Source organism: Onychomys torridus, chromosome 22, assembly GCF_903995425.1.
Source record: "Onychomys torridus chromosome 22, mOncTor1.1, whole genome shotgun sequence".
Taxonomy (NCBI): domain Eukaryota; kingdom Metazoa; phylum Chordata; class Mammalia; order Rodentia; family Cricetidae; genus Onychomys; species Onychomys torridus.
The window spans coordinates 38775108-38796349 of record NC_050464.1 but is presented as its reverse complement, the minus strand read 5'-3'; the positions used below and the strand labels follow the sequence as shown (position 1 = coordinate 38796349).

The 21242-nt window shown below is 50.5% G+C and overlaps 1 protein-coding gene across 1 annotated transcript in view; it reads left to right on the top strand.

The window, feature by feature from the left end:
- The first annotated feature begins 4956 nt into the window (after nt 1-4956).
- The window catches only part of Acacb (acetyl-CoA carboxylase beta), a 53968-nt gene continuing 37682 nt past the window's right edge, over nt 4957-21242 (top strand). The window contains 10 exon segments of the mRNA XM_036171672.1: nt 4957-5112; nt 7411-7574; nt 9410-9560; nt 9640-9743; nt 10792-10873; nt 12103-12248; nt 13557-13707; nt 15452-15586; nt 18304-18450; nt 19334-19522. Of these exon segments, the coding sequence (XP_036027565.1) occupies nt 4957-5112; nt 7411-7574; nt 9410-9560; nt 9640-9743; nt 10792-10873; nt 12103-12248; nt 13557-13707; nt 15452-15586; nt 18304-18450; nt 19334-19522 (1425 nt within the window).

The following is a 21242-nucleotide window of genomic DNA, read 5'->3' as shown; positions in this document are numbered from 1 at the left end:
AAGCAAAGAGAGATACAGAGAGGAGCAGACCACCACGCCACGGCCACACAGCAACATATAGATGAATAGGAATGGGTTAATTTAAGATGGCAGAGCTAGCTAGCAAGAAGCTGAAGCCAGAGGCCATATAGTTTGTAATTAATATAAGTCTCTGAGTGATTTTATAAGCGGCTGCTGGGCAAGGCAGGACAGGAGACATTTCCATCTACAGTCCCTGTGGTTTCCATGGAAGAAATCCTCAAGGAGCTTTCTGAGAAAGTTGTGGAAGGGAGGTAAAAGTTCATCTGCCTACGTGTCAGGCAAGTGTTTTCTTCTGCCCTTGGGCTCAGCCCCATCATTTGTAGGAAGGAGAACTTTCTCCGGAGTTTGGGGAGCCTGGGCCGAGGCGGTGTCAGGGCCGCTGGGTGGTTTTTCTTGCTGTTTGTTTTGTTGGTTTGGTTTGTTTCTGGTTGGTGGGTTTTAATCTTTGACCTTTGGTCAGTGGCCTCGTTTTTTCCACATTTGGAAGCTTCCGTGATCTTCTGTCCCCTGTATTTGATGGTATCATAGTGTGCACAAATATGTCTGTTTCTGTCAGTCAGGCTGTGGACTTGCCAGGCCTCTCTCTCTTGTTTCTTCCCGGTGCCAGGATGGGACCTGAAGCTCACACGCTACGATGGGACTCTGAGATAGACCCCAAACCCACCTTCTACAAACCCAAAACTAACACACTGGACTCTGTCTTCAAATCTCTCCTTACCTCTTTTTTGTTGTTGTTTTGTTTTTGTTTTTGTTTTTTGAGACAGGGTTTCTCTGGGTCATTTTGATGGCTGTCCTGGAACTTGCTCGGTAGACCAGGCTGGCCTCGAACTCACAGAGATCCGCCGAGACCAGGGTTTCTCTCTGTAGCTTTGGAGCCTGTCCTGGAACTCACTCTGTAGCCCAGGCTGGCCTCAAACTCACAGAAATCCGCCTGCCTCTGCCTCCCGAGTGCTGGGATTACAGGCGTGCGCCACCACTGCCCGGCATTCTTCACTCTTACATCCTGAAGTTTGGATGTTGAAATTCAGAGGCTAGCCCACTACATTATATATATTGTTGAAGACCTGCTACTAACCCATGAGGTTATTCATTTTCTTCTCTCTTCTGAGCAGCGCCCTGAGCCTTCTTCTCTTCTAACAATCCACACAGCAAAATTCTTAATTTTTGGCCCTTACATTTCAACATCCCAGGGTTTGTTTGTGAGTATGTGAATATTCTCTTTTGGTTTTCATAGAGCATGTGTATTCATGTGTGCTCATGTGTGTGCAGGGTATGTGGGCACATGCATGTGGAGGCCAGTAGACAGCCTTGGATGCCATCCTCCAGAACACCATCCACTTCCTGAGACAGTCTGCCACTGACCTCACCAAATAGGCTGCAATCGCTGCTACAAATTCTAACATCCTCCTGCTTCTGCCACCCCCAGCCTTGCTAGTGAATTTTAAATGGGTTTGGGAGAATCAAACTCAGGTCCCCAACCCAAATGTCCCCTCCTTAGAGCATCCTGTTCCTTGACACATGATGGCCTGCTGACCCCAGTGAAGACAATCGTGGCCCCTGCTTCAAGCACTTCTCTCCTGAATGACATCTGGTGTTTCCAAAGCCGCAGCCATTCCATTGTCCCTTGAAGCACTCAGGTTCCCCACCTGGGATATGGGGACAGTGACATTCACCTCATTCGGTAGGGCTGCACATTTACCTAAGATTAAGTGAGGCTGTCATGGTGACACATGCCTTTAATCTCAGCACTCGGGAGGTAGAGGCAGGAGGATTTCTCTGAGTTTGAGGCCAGCCTGGTCTACAGAGTAAGTTCCAGGACAGGCTCCAAAACTATACAGAGAAACCCTGTCTCAAAAGTGAGGCTGTCCAGATCATCAGCAGAGGGAAAGAAAAGGGCTCGGTGTGACATGTGATGCACACCAAATTAATAACCACACCAGAAAAATCAGTCCATCTGCTCCTTAGCCACTCACTAAGCCCACTCCATGAAGCCCCCATCTGAACTCAATTCTTCTGGATCTTCCCTGACAGGCTGGCGTCATCCTGCGTCAGAAAGCCTGACCCCTCCCACAGACACACAGACCTTCCAGCTCCTGTGAGTCAATAGAAACGCCACATAAAGAAAAACTCCATTTGAGGACCAGAACCATCTGTGACATCACTTTGATTTTAGGCTGGTGACGGAATCTCTTCATCAGACAGGCCACAAGCATCCCTGAATACCATCAAGGAAACAGGCAAGGCTGCAGGGGTGGCCTTGTTCCAGGCACCGCCTCCAGGCACAGGGTTATTTTGATTCTTTTTTGACAATGCTGGAGGCCAACCAACGTTGGCTCCAGACAGACGACCTTTCCCTGGCACTGGAGCCAACTGAAGGGGAACTTCCTAAGTGCTGTGCCTCTGGCCCAACGCTAAGCCCTGACCTTACACAGAAGGACAAGGGTGAGGGCCGAAATGTTCCACGGTGGCTTTGGAAATGGCTTCAAGTAGCAATCAACAACAGAGGTGCCAGCCCAGCCAGCTGCTGGGGCACAAGACCAGGCAGTGCTGTCCTGGGAGGAAATCAATGTTGTCAAGGTCGTACAATGGCCTGGACCTTCTGACTTCTTACTGCTCTGTGTATGAGAGGCTGATGTTTGTTCTTAATAACGAGACAGAGTTCAGGGAGGCTCAAGTCACGCAGCTGACCAGCAGCAGAGCTGGGTGGGTAATCCAACCCTATCTAACCTCAGAATTTAATATTGAGGCAGGAAAGATTGATTAGTGTGTAAAGATAAATCCTGCATCACCTTGGAAATGAGAGTGTGAGCATGGGAGATGTCAAGCAGGGCATTTCTGCTCCCCAGGAGAATGTGTGGCAATACCTTCTTGGTTGTCACAACTCAGGAAGTGTGGTACCTAACGGGTTGAAATCAGAGATGTTGCTCAGCCCAGTACAATGCACAGGGCAGCCCCAAGCACCATCAGAGCTCCAGCTGGGAGACCTGACTGGCCTAGAGCCATCCTCCCCAGCGAGGTTCTGTTTCCGAATCAGCTGCCTACTGCCTGCATGTCCCTGCAACACCCCTCTGGTACCCTGTGCCTCCTCTCAGAGAATGAAATATTCAGGAGATCTGAAGCAGGGGGTGGCGATGCACACCTGAAATCCCAGCACCTGAGAGGCAGAGACAGGAGGATTGTGAATTCAAGGCCAGCCTAAGCCAAATTAATTCAAGGTGGGTCAGCAGGTTAAAAGCACTTGCCACAAGCCTGCCAACCTGAGTCTGGGTCCTTCAACCCACAGATGGAAAAAGAACCAACTCCTGCAAGGTGTCCTGACCGCCACAGGTGTGCTGTGGCACGCACCACAAAAACCCCACCGCGCAAGGGCTTTCATGACCACAGGGGCCACGATGGAACCTTGATATGGGAGAGTGCAGCATGAGGGGACCTTGTGGGGGTACAGGGAAGAGAGAGAAGGTGGGGGAAGGAAGAGGGAGAGCGAGGGAGGGAGGAGGGAGAGAGAGAGAGAGAGAGAGAGAGAGAGAGAGAGAGAGAGAGAGAGAGAGAGAGAGAGAGAGAGACAGAGAGAGAGAGAGAGAGAGAGACAGAGAGAGAGAGAGAGAGACCCTTCTCTTGAAGAGATACCTTGTCTGCGGCCATGGCACCTTGAATCCACTGACCTCATCTCGGAAGCTAAGCATATCTGAGCCTCATTAGTGCAGAGTTTGTCCTAGCCTAGCATATATGCCAAGGAGCCAGGTACTGGATGGGCACATAAATTTATCACGAGGCTTTGGGGACGGGCCTGAGTTGGAGGTGTGTGGTCTGACTTCTGGGAGACAGGCAGAGAGGGTTATAAAGACACAGGTGGGACTGAACCTTTGTGACCAGTCTCGAATACTGCCGTATAAAGGCACAGGGTGTCTGGGACAATGTCACAATGTATTTGTAGCCCATGGGAAATACAGCATCGAGCCAGTGTTTAAGTGATACACTGTCTATAGTAAACATTCCTAATTGTCCCAATAGTTCTCTTTATGGCAGTTTTTATTTTGTTTTTACAAATCCTGACCAACTCAGACGTACATTCCCTTTCATCATTATGTATCCTCTTAAGTCTGGAACATTCCCAAGTCTTTTCCTTTTCATTCTTTTTGAGGGGTGCTGGTCATGGAACCCAGGGCCTCATGTGACCTTGATGATTATTTGGAAGACATTGATTTTTATGTGGGGGAATGGGAGCATGCCATGACCTGCTGTGTCATGTCATGTTAGAAGATGTTTTATAGGCTCTCTCCTTCCACCAGGTAGGTCCTGGTATTGAACTCAGGTCTTTGGACTTGGCAGCAGTCACCTTTATCTGCTGAGCCATCTCACTGGCATCAGTGCTTTTGAGCGTTCAGGCTGAAGGCCCCTCAGTTTGCATTTGCTTGATTATTTCTTCCTGGTTTGATTCACACTAGATATTTTGCTTTTTGTTGTTGTTGTTGTTGTTGTTGTTGTTGTTGTTGTTTTTGGAGACAGGATTTCTCTGTGTAGCTTTGCGCCTTTCCTGAACTCACTCTGTAGACCAGGCTAGCCTTGAACTCATAGAGGTCTGCCTGCCTCTGCCTCCTGAGTGCTGGGATTAAAGGTATGCACCACTACCACCCGGCCACAGTGGATATTTTTTACAGAATATAGCGATAGCCTTTTGAGATGCTGAATTCCTTCAGGTGCTTAAGTGGATGGTTGCTCCAACATGCCTGGGCTTTGCTTCTCATTCCTGCTTTTCCTGTAGCCTTCATGAAGCCTTGGCAACCTAGCCAGCTCCGTGGCTTCCTTCTGTAGCTCCAAGAGGCTAGCTTCTGACTTCAGCACAAACTTGTTCCTGGTGTAATGTTGCCCTCCATGTTTCAGGGCCAGGATCCTAGCAGACTGACATGCGGGATGGGTTTCTGCATTTAGATTGCCATGGGTGTGCCCCTGCACCGGCTGAAGGACATACGGCTTCTGTATGGAGAATCCCCCTGGGGAGTGACCCCCATTTCTTTTGAGACCCCTCTGAGTCCTCCCATTGCCCGAGGTCACGTCATTGCAGCCAGGATCACCAGTGAAAACCCAGATGAGGCAAGTGTGGGGCCCCTGTGTTTCCATTAACCATAGACTCCCAGGGAAGGGTGGGCCCCTGGTCTTTGCCTTGGAGCTGGGGGTGGGATGGGGGGATGTGGGTGGTGGGTGGTGGGTGGGGGAGGGCACCAGCACCCAGGCTTCTCAGTATACACAAGAAGCTGAGTGTGGGAGCTGTGTGCCATGGCTTTGGGCTTGCTGGATGCATAGTATATGCCAGGTTTCAGGAAAGCCCTCATACAGCTCCTCACTCACATGATCTCATGGTGCTGGTGGTCCATATTGCAGCCTGCTGGAGTCAACAAAGCCCATCCCAACTTTCCACCTGGTTTCCATCTTTGGTGTGTGCAGCCAGATTTGGAGCCAAAGTTCTTGGATTTCTGGCTCTGTGTGCTTTTTGCTGTGGTCTTTTAGGGAGCCTGTGGGAGGTCCCCTGTGGCTTGTTCTTACTGGGGTCTTGAAAGCAATTGGCTGGCATAATTGCTTACACATCTGGCTGCTCATTCTTCTGGGACTCATCACCAGTTTGCTCTGGTTTCATTGTTATGTTTTACTTTATTTTTTATTTTTTGAGACCGGGTTTCTCTGTATAGCCTTGGCTATTCTGTAGACCAGGCTGACCTTGAACTCACAAGAGATCTGTCTGCTAGATGTGGTAGACGACAGGGTAGGATGTTAGCCACACCCCCAGCACCACATCTTCACTTTTTTTTTTAGCAAGAGTTTTTTTTATTTTTAAAGATTCATTTATTATGTATACAGTGCCCTGGCTGCCAGAAGAGGGCACCAGACCTTATTATTACAGATGGTGTGAGCCACCACGTAGGTGCTGGGAATTGAACTCAGGACCTCTGGAAGATCAGCCAGTGCTCCTAATCTCTGAGCCATCTCTCCAGCCCACATCTTCACTTTTTAAAAAATAAACTTTTTAATATTTATTGTTTGTATGTATGGGAACCACAGTGAGTATGTGGAGGTCAGAGGACATCCTCTGGCATCATTCCTTAAGGGCCACTCACCTTGTTATTTATTTATTTATTCGTTCGTTTGTTTGTTTATTTGTTTGTTGTTTTTCGAGACACTGTTTATCTGTATAGTTTTGGTGCCTGTCCTGGATCTCACTTTGTAGCCCAGGCTGGCCTCAAACTCACAGAGATCTGCCTGGCTCTGCCTCCCAAGTGCTGAGATTAAAGACGTATGCCACCACCGCCCAGCCACCTTGTTTTTTTTTTTGTTGTTGTTGTTGTTGTTTTCTTTTCTTTCTTTCTTTTTTTTTGGAGCTGAGGATCGAACCTGGGGCCTTTCGCTTGCCAGGCAAGTGCTCTACCACTGAGCTAAGTCCCCAACCCCTTTTTTTGGTTTTTCAAGACAGGATTTCTCTGTGTAGCTCTGGATCCTGTCCTGGAACTCACTCTGTAGCCCAAGCTAGCCTCGAACTCACAGAGATCTGTGTGTGCCACCACTGCCTGGCGAAAGACTATGTTTTGTTTTGTTTTTAAAGATTTATTTATTTATTATACATATGTTCTGTCTGCATGTATCCTTGCAGGCCAGAAGAGGGCACCAGATTTCACATTACAGAAGGTTGTGAGCCACCATGTGGTTGCTGGGAATTGAACTCAGGACCTCTGGAAGCACAGTCAGTGCTATTAACCACTGAGCCATCTCTCCAGCCCTGTTTTTTTTTTTCCTGAGACAGGGTTTCTCTGTGTAGCTTTGCACCTTTCCTGGAACTTGCTTTGTAGCCCAGGCTGGCCTCTAACTCAGAGATCCACCTGCCTCTGCCTCCTGAGTGCTGGGATTAAAGGCGTGTGCCACTACCGCCTGGCTAGCCACCTTGTTTTTTAAGACAGAGTCTCTCACTGGCTGGGAGTTCACAAGTATGCTAAAGGCTAGGCTGAGCTGGCCAGTCAGCCCTGGGCATCTGCCTGTCTCTGCCCCGGCAGTGCTGAGATCACTTGAGCATGATGCTTTTTTTTATGTGAGTTCTGGGGATCAAACCTAGGCCCTCTTGCTTCCAAAGCCAATACTATTATGGACTGGGTTATTTCCCTAACCAGGTGCTCACCTGGACAGATTCACAGATAGACACATCCACGGATAGACACGCCCACAGATAGACACGCCCACAGATAGACAAGGCCCAAAGCCATTGCCAAAGTTGTATGTCTGTTGATACCCCTGGACTTTTGCTTTTGGTAGGTTTTCCAGGGCTTTCCCAGAATTGAATCACCACGAAGACACAATGTACTTGGGAGTAACGACTTCTGTCTCATTTTCTGTCTGTCTGGGCTCCAGGGTTTTAAGCCAAGCTCGGGGACAGTCCAGGAGCTGAACTTCCGCAGCAACAAGAACGTTTGGGGCTACTTCAGCGTAGCGGCTGCTGGAGGATTGCATGAGTTCGCAGATTCCCAGTTCGGGCACTGCTTCTCCTGGGGCGAGAACCGTGAAGAGGCCATTTCGTCAGTATTTCCTGCTTGCTTCTCTTCCCTCTCTGCCTCTGTCTTCCCTTCCCTTCCTCCCTCCCTCTCTCCATCCCTGCCTCCCTCTTTTAAGAAACAAACACTCAGAAATACTTGTATATACAGGTCTGACCCTAGATCTCACAAGGCGGCTGAAGTTCGAGAACAATGTCTCTTTGTTGGAGACTGGTGGATGGCAGAGCTCTCACCAGGGCCACTGGGTCTTGAGCACGCAAGAGGTCTAGCCTCAAGGAGACACAAAGGGGTCTCTGGGTGCTGAGGACTAGGCTCTGAGGAGGGCAGAGGCACCTTAACATGTCACCTCATAAGTAGTTCCATGTTCACCCTGAGACTCGTTTCTTCTGGGGGTGTCCTGCTGCTCCCCGGTCTCCACCTCAAGCCGTGATGGTGGCCTCTGTTCCCCGCCTAGTCAAATGCCGCCACAGTATTTTCTTCAGACTGAGAAACTCATGTTAACCAAGGACTCCCCGGCTGCCTTGACATGGGCCTGGGAAGGTAAAATCCAGTCTGTTATAAACACCCCTGTGCAGGTAGTTGCTCTCCAGAGTGACAAGAACCCAGAGACGTCAGGGATTGTTTCATTCAATAAAACATTGGACTCAGAGGCTGGAGAGATGGCTCAGTGGTTAAGAGCACTGGCTGTTCTTCCAGAGGGCCTGGGTTCAGTTCCCAGCACCCACCTGGCAGCTCACTGCTGTCTGTAACTCCAGTTTCACGGCACCTGACACCCTCACCAACATGCAGGCAAAACACCCATGCACATTAAAATATAAATAAAAAGCATTGGACTGGCCTAATTGACCATGAATTAATTTAGCTCAGTTTGACAGTTGTGATGGTGGTACTCCTCTGTCAGCTTAGACTAATTCATTTTAATCACGTTCTGCGGCAAATTGAGGTCTTTGGAGAGTATGGAGGGAGATTTGCGGCACACTGGACTTAATTAACTGGAGGAGGTATGCCCAGCCTGCTCCAGGTGAAAACCCTGAGGCGAGTCTTGAACTGTGGTGCTGACTGCAGTGGGCTTGGGAGGAGACTCCAGCTGTCACCGCTGCCAGAGTCTGGCAGAGGGAGGCACTTGCCTGGAGTCTGGGATTGGCTCTCCCATGCCGGGGCTTCAGTCACGTGATCATGTCACATTCAAATCCGGGTCCTGACTCTGCTCCTGTGGCCTGTTGACATCTTCATTTGACTGTGTATTATTATTATTATTATTATTATATATATTACTGCTGTCAGCCCATAGCTACTCACGGCTCCTGGGGACACTATCGCTGGTGGGAATCTTCTCTCTAGGAATCTGCTCATCCTAATACCTGTCCCCAGAAACGTCTACTGCAGTCCCACAGCCCTGCAGCTCGCCAAGCTGCTGAGCCAGGGGCGGCAGACACACCTGGGCAGAGCAGCCAGGAAACAGGCAGAAGTGGTTCTTTTGAGGATAGGAGATTAGGCCAAGGGGAGCCAGAAACAGAGAGACACGCCCCTCTTTATGGATCGTTATGTATCTGAACAATTAATGATTAGACGCTGGGGCCTAATCACACAGCGGTGTTAACTGGAACTGCTTTACATGGAGCATCTCTTTGCAAACCTCAAGTACTCCAGGCAGCAGGGTTATCCCCCCATTTTTCAGATGAGGTAACTGAGGCCCAGGTAGGTAAGTTACTCATGTGTGATCACTCAGCCAGTCTATGTGCAACTGAGCTTGGTCATCCCATCCAGAAGCTCTCAGGTGCTCTGAGAAACACATCCTGGACATCCACAGCAAATGTGGGTAAGTGTGGAAACCAATCACGTGTGTCTTTCCTCTCCAGCAACATGGTAGTGGCTTTAAAGGAACTGTCCATCCGGGGTGACTTCCGGACCACTGTGGAATATCTCGTGAACCTTCTGGAGACCGAGAGCTTCCAGAACAACGACATCGACACAGGGTGGCTGGACCACCTCATCGCTGAGCGGGTACAGGTAGGAAGCCATGTTGTCTCCCCGGGGGTGGCTGAGATTCATGCTTCTGGCAGGTACCAAGACCTGGAGTCTTTCCTAGGCAGAGAAGCCGGACATCATGCTCGGGGTGGTGTGTGGGGCCTTGAACGTGGCAGATGCAATGTTCAGAACCTGCATGACGGATTTCTTGCACTCCTTGGAAAGGTAGGGCAGACAGTTCTCTTGTTCCCTCCTGTGGTGTGTGGGCAGCGTGGTGGGCAGGGTGGGCTTTTTGTGGTGTTTGGAAATAGACTCATTAAGTAGCTCATGATGGCATCCGAATTGGATCCTCCTGCCTCAGCCTCCTGAGCGTTGGGATTATACTTTTGTGCCACCATGCCAGGTGGGATGTGCTTTGAGGCTGCCTCTCCTTTGAGCTTGCCTTTGACATTCTGTGGCTAAGCCTGTATTGCCTGGAAGAGGCTGGGCCTGAGCCAGAGAGGTTTGTGGGTATGGAGGGTCCGTAGGGTGCAGTGAAGGCAACTTCTGCCTGGATCATGGTTTGGGAGGACCGTCCTGTGTATTGTAGGGTGGCGGCAGAATCAGTGACTCCTGCCTACTACAGGCTAAGGTGGGCCCATTCCCTGTGTGGCCCAGCAATAAGAACCAAGTGTCCTCTCTTGAGAAGAACCATGACAAATGAACGGTGTGACCACAAAAAGTGTCAAAGAATAAACAGTAGTGATTGCTCACTGCCATTGAGTGACAGTATACTCACAGCCCATGTGCTAGAGGGTGGCAGACCCCCTTCTTTCTCCCATTTATATTTTTGTGAGACAGTTTAGGTGTATATCACAGGCTGACTTACCCTCCTGCCTTACCCTCCCCAGTGCCAGGTTAATAGACCCATGCCACCATACCTGACTTCCATGTGGGACTTTTTCCTAGGAGAAGCCATTGTTAAGGTTTTGAAGCTACTTTAAAATGTCCCGTTCATCAGTGGGCGCCAGTTCCACTCTGGGATCTGTGTCCCAACCTTTAATCAGTCTCGGCTTGGGTTTGCTGGTGTCTATGAAGGGCAGAAAGCCAGCTGACTGACTGCTTGATGATGCTGGGGGTGGAGCCCAGGGCTTCACACATAGGGGCATCCGCTCCGCCACTGAGTTCCGATCCAGCCTTCTGGGGGACCATGGAGGATGTCGCTGAGCCCAAGAGGTGCTGTAGGGATCTCTGCTCCTCCCTGGACTGATGGCATATCCATCTTCTCCATCAGGGGTCAGGTCCTCCCGGCTGATTCTCTGCTGAACATTGTGGATGTTGAGTTGATTTACGGAGGCGTCAAGTACATTCTCAAGGTAAAGGCGCAGCCTCTGTGCGTCTCAGAAGTTCCTACCATTTTGAGCCTGACTTCTGTGAACCCAGATGGAGTCTTCATGTGGGGGTGTGAGCAGCATGTCCCTCAGGGCTCTCTGTGGTCCATGACCTTGAATTCCAAACACTCTGAGTTTAGGAGAGGGAGGCTGAGTGGTACCCAAAGAATGCTGAAACACATTTCTCACTATCTTTTAACATACAACACTTGTCTGTGTGTGCTGTAACACCTGTGTGTATGTTATGAAGATATGATGGATCAGGGCCGGGTTTGGGTTGATATTTCATTGCAATGGAAGCGTAGAGCCTGGGCCAGAGCCCAGTGTGCACGCCTCCCTCCAGGGTCCCGGATCTCCTAAGCTGTAGACCATATTCAGGCATCTCTGTCCATTCAGGTTTTCATAGCAGAATACATAGACCAGAGGCTCGTAAACCACAGGAGGCACTACTTGTAGTTCTGAGGCCGGGACACCCAGGGTCGGGGCACGGGCCAATTCAGTATCTTCTGCGGGCCCGTTTCCTGGTTTCTAGTGGGGACCTTCTTTCACTGCGTGCCTTCCTCTGGTAGAAGGCGGCAGGGCGCTCTTTGGAGTTCCTTTAACAACTTTTACATTGAATCTGTTGTATGTATGTATGTATAGTGTGTGTATATGAGAGTACAAGTGTGTGTGTGTGCATATGTGTGTATGAGAGTACAACAATGTGTGTGTGTATATGTGTGTGTGTGTGTGTGTGTGTGTTAGAAAGATAGCTTTCAGGAGTTGATTCTCTTCCCACCATGTGGAGCCCAGACTCAGCTTGTCAGGCTTGATGGCAACTGCCATCACCTATGTCATCTTACAGCCCTGGGTCCCTTTTCTAAGGGTGCTGAGAAGGCTCCGCCCACGTGACACGTGTACTTGAACCAGGGGTCCCACATCCTACTAAGATCTCTGAGGCTGGGTTTTGGCGTAGGGATTTGGGAGGCACATACAGCTCCGGGCACTAGGTCCCTGGCGAGGCCTCCATGCTACCCCAGCAGAGCACAAGCCCCAGTCCCCACCGGCCATAGTGATGCTTGGAAACTGAAATCCCCAGGAAACCCAGCTCAGCCAGGGATGGCTCCACAGGGCCTGTGTCTGCAGCCTGAAGCCATCTGTCCACAGCCAGGGCAGGAGTAGACTGCTAGCTCATGGTCACCATAGGAGCCATGGGGGTTCTGATGTCCCCACAGGTGGCCCGGCAGTCCCTGACTGTGTTCATTCTTATCATGAATGACTGCCACATCGAGATTGATGCCCACCGGCTGAACGATGGGGGGTTGCTCCTGTCCTACAATGGCAGCAGTTACACTACGTACATGAAGGAGGAAGTGGACAGGTGCGTGAGTCCCGGGGCATGGGCAGCGTGGAGGATGTGCAGCTCTCTGAAGGAGCTGAAAGGCAAAGGTGTCCTCTGCAGGCCTGAGGTTCTAGCTAAAGCCTGTTTTGGTCCGTTCTGGGGCATTCAGAGAGAGTCACCATCCTGGGTGGAGCTCCATGCACCTGGAAGATGTGCATGTGTTTGAGGGTAGGGGTTCCCAGGCAGTTACCCTTTCCAGTTACCAGAGGATACAGGGCCAAACAGGACTTGACAACCAGCTCCATGGTCTGTAGGGTAAGGGAGGAGGTGCCAGCTGCTCTGGGTCTGAGCTACAGGGCCCACAGCCCTGGAGGATGAGCACAAGCTAAACCCCACCCAACGGCTGGCCACTGAGCTACTGTGGACAGTGTGCTCAGCTAGGGGTGAGGATGCCATCACTCCCAGGCTTCTAGCCCATGGCAGAAGATGACACACTGAACAGACAGTGGCAGGAAGGAGCTAGCTTTGTGTCCTGATGGGTGCTGGAAGCTCCAGGCATGGTGCTATGGGTCCAGATACTTCCAGCTCCCGTTTGCCTGACCATGCTGAGGTCACAGTGGTACATAGATGGCCAGGCAGGGGAGGCCACTCAGACCCTGGCCAACAGATCAAAGTGTGGGATATGTACATGTGTTGGAGTCCACTCCTGGGTCAGTAAGGGGGACCCTTTTCTCAGTCCCCAATACTTTAGAAGAAGGTAGGTTAGAGTTATACCTCAGTGCCGCTTACTCTGCCTTCTAACTATGTCCTGTCTGCTAAGAATATTCAAGATTCTTGTAAGCTCTGCCCAAAACCTGTCTTCCCCAGTTCAGTTGAAGGAAGGAGTTAGAATTAGTTAAGAGTTATTGAGCCGGGTGGTGGTGGCACACGCCTTTAATCCCAGCACTCGGGAGGCAGAGCCAGGCAGATCTCTGTGAGTTCGAGGCCAGCCTGGTCTACAGAACGAGATCCAGGACAGGCACCAAAACTACACAGAGAAACCCTGTCTCGAAAAACAAAACAGAGGTTGGGGATTTAGCTCAGTGGTAGAGCGCTTGCCTAGCAAGCACAAGGCCCTGGGTTCGGTCCTCAACTCTGGCAAAAAAATAAAAATAAAATAAAAATAAATCTTAAAAATTTTGTTCTAAATCTAAAATAAAAAAAAAAAAAGAAAGAAAAAGAAATAAAGGCTCTAATGCCTCACAGAGGGTGATGGAATGCCTGCCCTAGGAGAGGGAAAGTACCCCGAAGTCTGGCTCTCTTGCTGGGCCTCATCTGTCCCCCACACCCCACTATTCCGGCCCCTAGTTACCGGATCACTATTGGCAATAAGACGTGCGTATTTGAGAAGGAGAATGACCCCACGGTCCTGAGGGCTCCCTCGGCTGGGAAGCTGACCCAGTACACGGTGGAGGATGGAGACCACGTGGAAGCTGGGAGTAGCTACGCCGAGATGGAGGTGAGGAAGAGACAACCCTGGGGCTGTGGGTCTGTAGCCCCGAAACCCCACCACTGGGCCATCAGGCCCCGAAACCCCGCCCCTCGGCCATCAGGCCCCGAAACCCCGCCCCTCAGCTATCAGGCCCCCCGAAACCCCGCCCCTCAGCCATCAGGCCTTGCCTCTGTCCTTGGTCTGGTAGGTTCAGCCTAAACCTGGGCTAGTCAAAGAATATTTTAAAAGAGAGCTCCGATCGCCTGCATCTCCTGGAGGGAGTAAGAACTGCTTAGTAATGGTGGTGACAGTGATTAAAACCACAAGCCAGTACTGACCGAGCACTGACCATCCAGGGGTGTTGATCCATGCACCTTCACTTTGTGCCGAGGATGGACTCTAAGCCCTAAAGCATGCTAGGCAAGGGTTCCGCTTTTATAACCTCAGCAAGTTCATGAGGCGGGCACACATGTGATTCCCGTGGTATGCATGAAGAGATCAGACCCAGGAAGGTGGGCTAAGGATGTTGTTGCCTGAGGGCACAGAGAGCCAAGCTGCAAGCCTGCCCTCCTCTCTGCTGTGAGAACAGTGGGTGGCTCTTCCGGAGAACCCCCCCTCCTGCACAGGCTGGACTATCCACCTCAGTTATTCTCTGTAAGGGAGGGATTTGCTCCCAGTTTACAGATGGGGACACCAAGGCTCAGAGACAGGAAGGCAGTTTTTGGAATCCACAGAGATGATGGAGGTGGTGAACCGCTGAGCAGGAAGCAGTGTGGTGCTGTGGCTCACAGTTGGTGCCGTGGCTCACAGTGGGTGCCGTGGTCACAGATCTCAGGTCTTAGGCATCCTCAGACACTGGGTTAGGCAAGTGAGTTACAGGGTGAATTTCAAGCCGGTGCTTCATTTTACAACTCCCCCCCCACTCCCCAGAGGGCGCCATCAGCCATGGGCGTGATGTTAAATGTTTGTTTTAGACAGCTGGGGGTGTGTGGGAAGCCGAGAGCCCCGTGTTGCTCAGCAGTGGGATGTGTTCTGGGACATGTGTCCTTGGACAACCTCTTTGTTCCGTGGACATCATAGAGTGTTTCTGCACAACCTGGAAGGTGTCGTTCAGTCATTTGAGGTGTTGACTCGACCTCTAAGTGTGAGATGCAAGATGCTGCCACTCATTTACACTAGATCACCACAGTTTGGGCATGGCTATAGTGTCGCTAGGTGGTCAGCGTCCTTAGAGTCTTGTGGCACACCGGCATCTGTCTGTCACTGACCACCAGTGCGACAGTTTCTGGTAGAGACGGCCTCCTTTGAAAACAAACGGTCAGGAGGGGGCTGGAGGTGCAGCTCCATGGGAGAGCGTTTGTCCAGCGTGCATGAAGCCCTCGGTTCCACCCCCAGCACCACGAATCAAAAAGGCAGAAGCAGTTCCTATGTCTGTGAAATGGGCGGCATTCACACCTGCCTCCCTGGCTGGCTTTGGAGATGGAGATGGTTCTTGGATGGCATCCGTGCTTGGTGCACAACCCTGTGCCTGGTGCACAGCCCTGCCCCTGGTGCACAGCCCCGCCCCTGGTGCACAGCCCCACCCCTGGTGCACAGCTCCATGCCTGGTGCACAGCACACTGGAAGAGATGATAGGTTTCTCCTCTTGTGCTTGAGTAGGCCCAGAGATTTCCCGTCCCGTGATGCACCCCCTGCTTCACAGTCCCTAGTTTGAGTGACTGTGGGTGCCGGCACCAGGGAACTCTGACCTATTCTTCTTTCTGCAAAACAGGTGATGAAGATGATCATGGCCCTGAACGTGCAGGAGAGTGGCCGGGTGAGGTACGTCAAGCGTCCAGGGGTCGTGCTGGAGGCCGGCTGCGTGGTGGCGAGGCTCGAACTCGATGACCCTTCCAAAGTGCACGCGGTATGTGACACATGGTCCTGGATGCTCTGGCTGGCCCAGACGCTCCCACTGTGTCACCCCGTTCAGAGGGAGCAGACGGGAGTCTCTCTGTTCCTGGACCTGTCCATGTCGTTTGTGGGCACACTCAGCCCTGGTGACAATGTAACGTGGAAGCCCCCCAGCCGCTTGCCCCTGTCTTCTCCAATCCTTTCACGGCTCTCCAGTCCTGCCTGGAGCAAAGCCCAGGTTCTTCCCGGGACCCAAGGACAGCACCGCTCCCAGTGACCTTCTAACCCTCTCTGCAGCTTCATGAGTCACACAAGCCTCCCGCCTGGAGCCTGTTCCCTCTGGCTGGGAGGACCTGCGACAGGCAGTGCCTCAGCTCATTATTTCTCACCCCAGCCCATGAAGCTGGCTTTTTTCCCCCCTTTCAGTGCTGGGGGTGAACCCAAGGTCTTGGTCATGCTTGGCAAGTACTTCAGCATTGAGCTACATCCCCAGCCCTTGGCTTTAAAAAATTAATTTATTAATTATTGCTGTTATTAGTTGTAGTAGTAGCAGCAGCAGCAGCAGCAGCAGCAGTAGTAGTAGTAGTTATTGTTGTTGTTGTGTGTGTGTGCTTGTGTGCCATCAAGTGTGAGTAGAGGTCAAAGGACAACTTTGGGGAATTGGTTCTCTCCTACTGTGGTTTAGACCTGTATTTACCTGCTGAGCTATCTCATCACACACACACACACACACACACACACACATGGTCCAGCTGTGTAGCCCAGGCTGGCCTTGGCTCACTATGTAACCCCAGTCTGGGTTTGAATTCTGTCTCCATATTCCAAGCTGTAGGTGTATACCATCATGCCTGGCTCTGTGAGCTATCTGGGACTACCTTTAAAATATCGTTATTATTTTGTTCAATTAATACGTGCTATATAAACCAGATTCTGTCTTTCATACAGCTTTAGATTTGCAGGATTACAGATCCTCTAAAGGGCTTTCATATTCCATGTACCCAGTTCCCTTATTATTAATTTGACTGTATTTATTACTAGTTAGTACTCATGTACTTTCCATTCTGATCATAAGATCCACTAGTCACAATGAACCACTACTGATGTGTTTAACAGACATACCTTACTCAGATGCTAAGATGTGGGTGAATATATATAACTATCTTTACCTCTGTGTGTGTGTGCGTGTATGTGTGTGTGTGTGTGTGTGTGTGTGTGTCTGTCTGTCTGTCTGTCTGTCTGTCCGTCCGTCCGTCCACATGCTGGCGTTAGAACACAGGGCTTCATGTATGCCTGGCGTCATCTACCATTCAGCTCTCTGTCACAGCCCTGCCTTTGCCATTTTGAAATTGGCCAGAGTGTCAAGCCTACCTTGTTGAGCAACCATCACCTCTGCGCAGAACACTTTCTTTCTTACAAAACTAAAACCGTGCCCATTACGTGCCAACTTTCTACTCCCTCCTTGTCCAGCCCCTGGCAGCCACTAGTCTGCACTGTTCCCTGGGACCTGACTGCTCCAGGTTTCTTGGATGGCAGGGATCATACAGTACTTGCCAGTTTGTCAATAGCTGATTTCATTTAGCGTACAGCTCAGTGGTAGAGTGTGTGCATAACATGTCCAAGGCCCTAGGTTCAAGTCCCAGGGCCACAAAAACAAACAAACAAACAAATAAATAAATGAGTAAATAAAATATAAAATATTGGGGCTGGAGAGATCACTACTCAGTGATTAATAACATTTGCTGTTCTTGCAGAGGACCTGGGTTTTGATTCCCAGCACCCATGTTGGGCAGCTCATAACCAATGCCTCTGGCCTCCATGGGCACTGGCATGCATGCCCACACACCCCCTCCCAACTTCCAAAATAGACACAATTCAAATAAATCTTATATTCAAAATAAATTTTAAGAAATTGATGAATTACATTAATTAAGTCAGGCATGGTAACTTAGGCCTGCAATCCCAGCACTTGGGAGGCTGAGGCATGAAAAATGTGAGTCGGAGGCTGGCCTGTGCTGTGTAATGAGACCCTGCCTCAAAACAGAGCAGGGCAGGGCCCTACAAAGAGAGACCAAACAGAGAATAGGGAGATGATCTTTATGAAAAAGAAAATCAGAATAAAAACAGAACCTCCTCTAAAATTGTTTGGAGTGTAAGTTGCCAAATTTGTGCCATTTGCAAAGGGGATAATTTGAAAAGCCTGGACCCAGACTTGAATTTAGTAATGTTGGGTTCTCAGGATGGCACATCTCTTGTTCTTCTTCTTTTTGTTTGTTTGTTTTTCGAGACAGGGTGTCTTTGTGTAGCTTTGCGCCTTTCCTGGAACTCATTTGGTAGCCCAGGCTGGCCTTGAACTCACAGAGATCTGCCTGGCTCTGCCTCCTGAGTGCTGGGATTAAAGGCGTGCGCCACCACCGCCCGGCACATCTCTTGTTCTTTCTCAGGCTTTTGGGTTAGTCTTCTGCCCTGATCTGTCTGTGACCAGTCCTTGTTTCTCCAAGACTCCATGGTCTATCTGTGACCGGTCCTCATGTCTCACAGGTTCCCTGGTCTGTCTGTGACTGGTTCTTGTGTCTCACAGGTTCCCTGGTCTGTCTGTGACTGGTCCTTGTGTCTCACAGGTTCCCTGGTCTGTCTGTGACTGGTCCTCGTGTCTCACAGGTTCCCTGGTCTGTCTGTGACCTGTCCTTGATTCTTATGGTCTGTCTGTGACCGGTCCTCTTGTCTCTCCAGGCACAGCCATTCACAGGAGAGCTCCCTACCCAGCAGACCCTGCCCATCCTCGGGGAGAAGCTGCATCAGGTGTTCCACAGCGTCTTAGAAAATCTGACCAATGTCATGAGTGGTTACTGCCTGCCCGAGCCGATCTTCAGCGTAAAGGTAAGAGCCGGGCGGCAGTGGCGCACGCCTTTATCCCGACACTTGGGAGGCAGAGCCAGGTGGATCCCTGTGAGTTCGAGGCCAGCCTGGTCTGTAGAGCGAGATCCAGGACAGGCACCAAAACTACACAGAGAAACCCTGTCTTGAAAAAACAACAACCAAACAAACAAAAACAAAAAAGAGCCTGTAATACCTTGGTATGCACAGGGCCCTGTTCCAAGCCAGGAGGGTTTCTTACCCGCTGAGTAGCTCTGGGTGACTTAAATGACCTCTCTGTTTTCATTTCAATTGTGAGTGGGGGAATAATCACTCTACCAGCTTGCCGTGGCTGTCTCTGGAAAAAGAAAAGAAAAGTAGATAAAGAGGGAGAAGAGATTGCTCAGTGGCCCAGGGATTGAGAGCATGTGCTGCTCTTCCAGAGGACCCGGGTCCAGTGGGTTCCCAGCACCGACATGGGGCAGTTCCAGGGGATCAAATGCCTCTTCTGACCTCTGAGGATACTAGTGTTCACTCCCATACTCCACATGCAGATACAAACACAGTCACATAATTTAACAGTAATAAAAACAAACTGAAAAAGAATACGGGTAAAGAAAGACCCTTGGATTCTACCTGGCACTCTCTAATCAAGTGCCCCCCACAGGCATTAGCTTGTCCCATGAACTTCTTTGTTTTCCCATGCCGTGCTGGTGGTCTGTTACCCAGAGAGGGACACAGGGGCCTCTCTATGACTTGAGCAGTTCCACTCCAGGCTGCCCCAGAGGCTGCTGGGCCTAGATCTTCTGCATTGTAAGGTGTGGACTGAGTGGGTTGGGTTGCATGGGCATCCGTGACAGATGAAGATGCCCACACATATGTGACTGATGTCATTGTCCCTCTGCAGCTGAAGGAGTGGGTCCAGAAGCTCATGATGACGCTCCGGCACCCAACCCTACCTCTCCTGTAGCTCCAGGAGATCATGACGAGTGTGGCGGGCCGCATCCCAGCACCCGTGGAGAAGGCAGTCCGCAGGGTGATGGCCCAGTATGCCAGCAACATCACTTCCGTGTTATGCCAGTTCCCCAGCCAACAGGTCCGTGCCCCGGCGGGCTCCAGCCAGCCACACCTATGCTCACTCCCTTATCTGACCTCTCATAAGCTGGGCCAGCACCAAGTGTTGTTGGCCTGTGGTTCTTTCTAACTTTTACCGTAGGACTCCAGCATTTTCTCCCAAGGGTCAGGCATTTTGATGTATACCCCAGTCCCCAGGCCTCACTCCAACAGCTCAGGTTCAGGGGCAAAGTCGCGGGTGCAAATAGAACTAACTGCCTTAGCCCAGGCTGGCTCAAATCGTTAGCTATAAAACCTTGTTCCTGGGTCACAGGTTTTGGAAGTCTGTAGCTGTGGGCCTCATGGGTCCTGGGAATGGAAACCATCAGTATATATGTCCCATTTTTTTTTTTAAGATTGATTTATTTATTATGTATACAGCATGTATGACCAGAAGAGGGCACCAGATCTCATTACAGATGGTTGTGAGCCACCATGTGGTTGCTGGGAATTGAACTCAGGACCTCTGGAAGAGCAGTCAGTGCTCTTAACCTCTGAGCCATCTCTCCAGCCCCCTATATGTCCCATTTGTATAAAAGTGTTCATTCTCTCTGGCCTGTATAGCGATCTTTGTGCTGTTGAGTTTGGGAAGGTCCTTTTCCTGTCAGCCCTCACCATTTCTTCCTGCTGCCCTTACCCATCACCCCACACACACCTTCGCCGCCGCTGATTGAGTAGCTAAATCAGGCCCTTCCCAGAGGTCAATAACTCTAAAGGTTGAAACTGTGTGTTTTGTTTTTTGCAGTGCTGGGCCTCAGGCATGCTAGGCAAGCACTCTACCACTGAGCCACATCCCGAGCTCCAGAAGGTTGGATTGTTGTTCAGCCATGTCAGAGGAATGGTGTTGTGATTCTTGCTCCCTCATGGATAAGCCTTATGCTAAGGGAAAGGAGCCGGGTCAAAAGACCACAGTGTCCTCAACAGGCAATCAGTGTAGAAAGGAAGTTGATTAGTGGCTGCCAGGGGAGGCGTGGGGGGAGGGGAGGAAAGTGTAGTGGTGCCTTTGAGTGACGGGCTTCCCGCTGAGCGCATGCCTCACAGCTGGAGGAGGATTGATACAAAAATATCCATCAAAAAAGGCAGATTAAAGCTAGGTGCTAACACTCCTGGAATCAGACCACCTGGGGCTCTGCAGGAATTCTCCCAACACATTCCCACTAGAACTAATGAGGACCCGTGGAGGGAAGCATGCATTTGGGACTTTTCCGAAATTTCTCCTTAGTGCAAGTTTTAGTTTCAGTTTTCATTAAAGATACCTTATTTGGGGGGCCTGTGAGATGGCTCAGTAGGTAGAGACGCTTGCCAAGTAAGCATAGAGATCTGAGTGGGATCCTCAGGACACACGTAAAGGCAGAAGGGGAGAACCAAGTTCAGTTATCCCCTGACCTCCACATGCAACATGGTGCATACATCCCCACATACATCGTATACACACCCCACAGTAATTTTAAAAGGAAACATGCCGATCACATGAACTTTAATATAAAGGTGGAACCCTCCCCCTTCCTGCGCCCACACTTTTGCTGGACATTCCTTCCTCCTCCAGGTCCTGTCAGAGTGGGCGGGAGGCGACTTTTCATTCATTCATATCTTTGTGTGATTGTCGCCATTTTGAGCTCCTGAGTGCCCAGACATTGAAGGGTGAACAGGGCTGTTATGAAGAGGCCAGGTGGCTTGGGTCTTTGAGTACAAGCAGTCTGGGG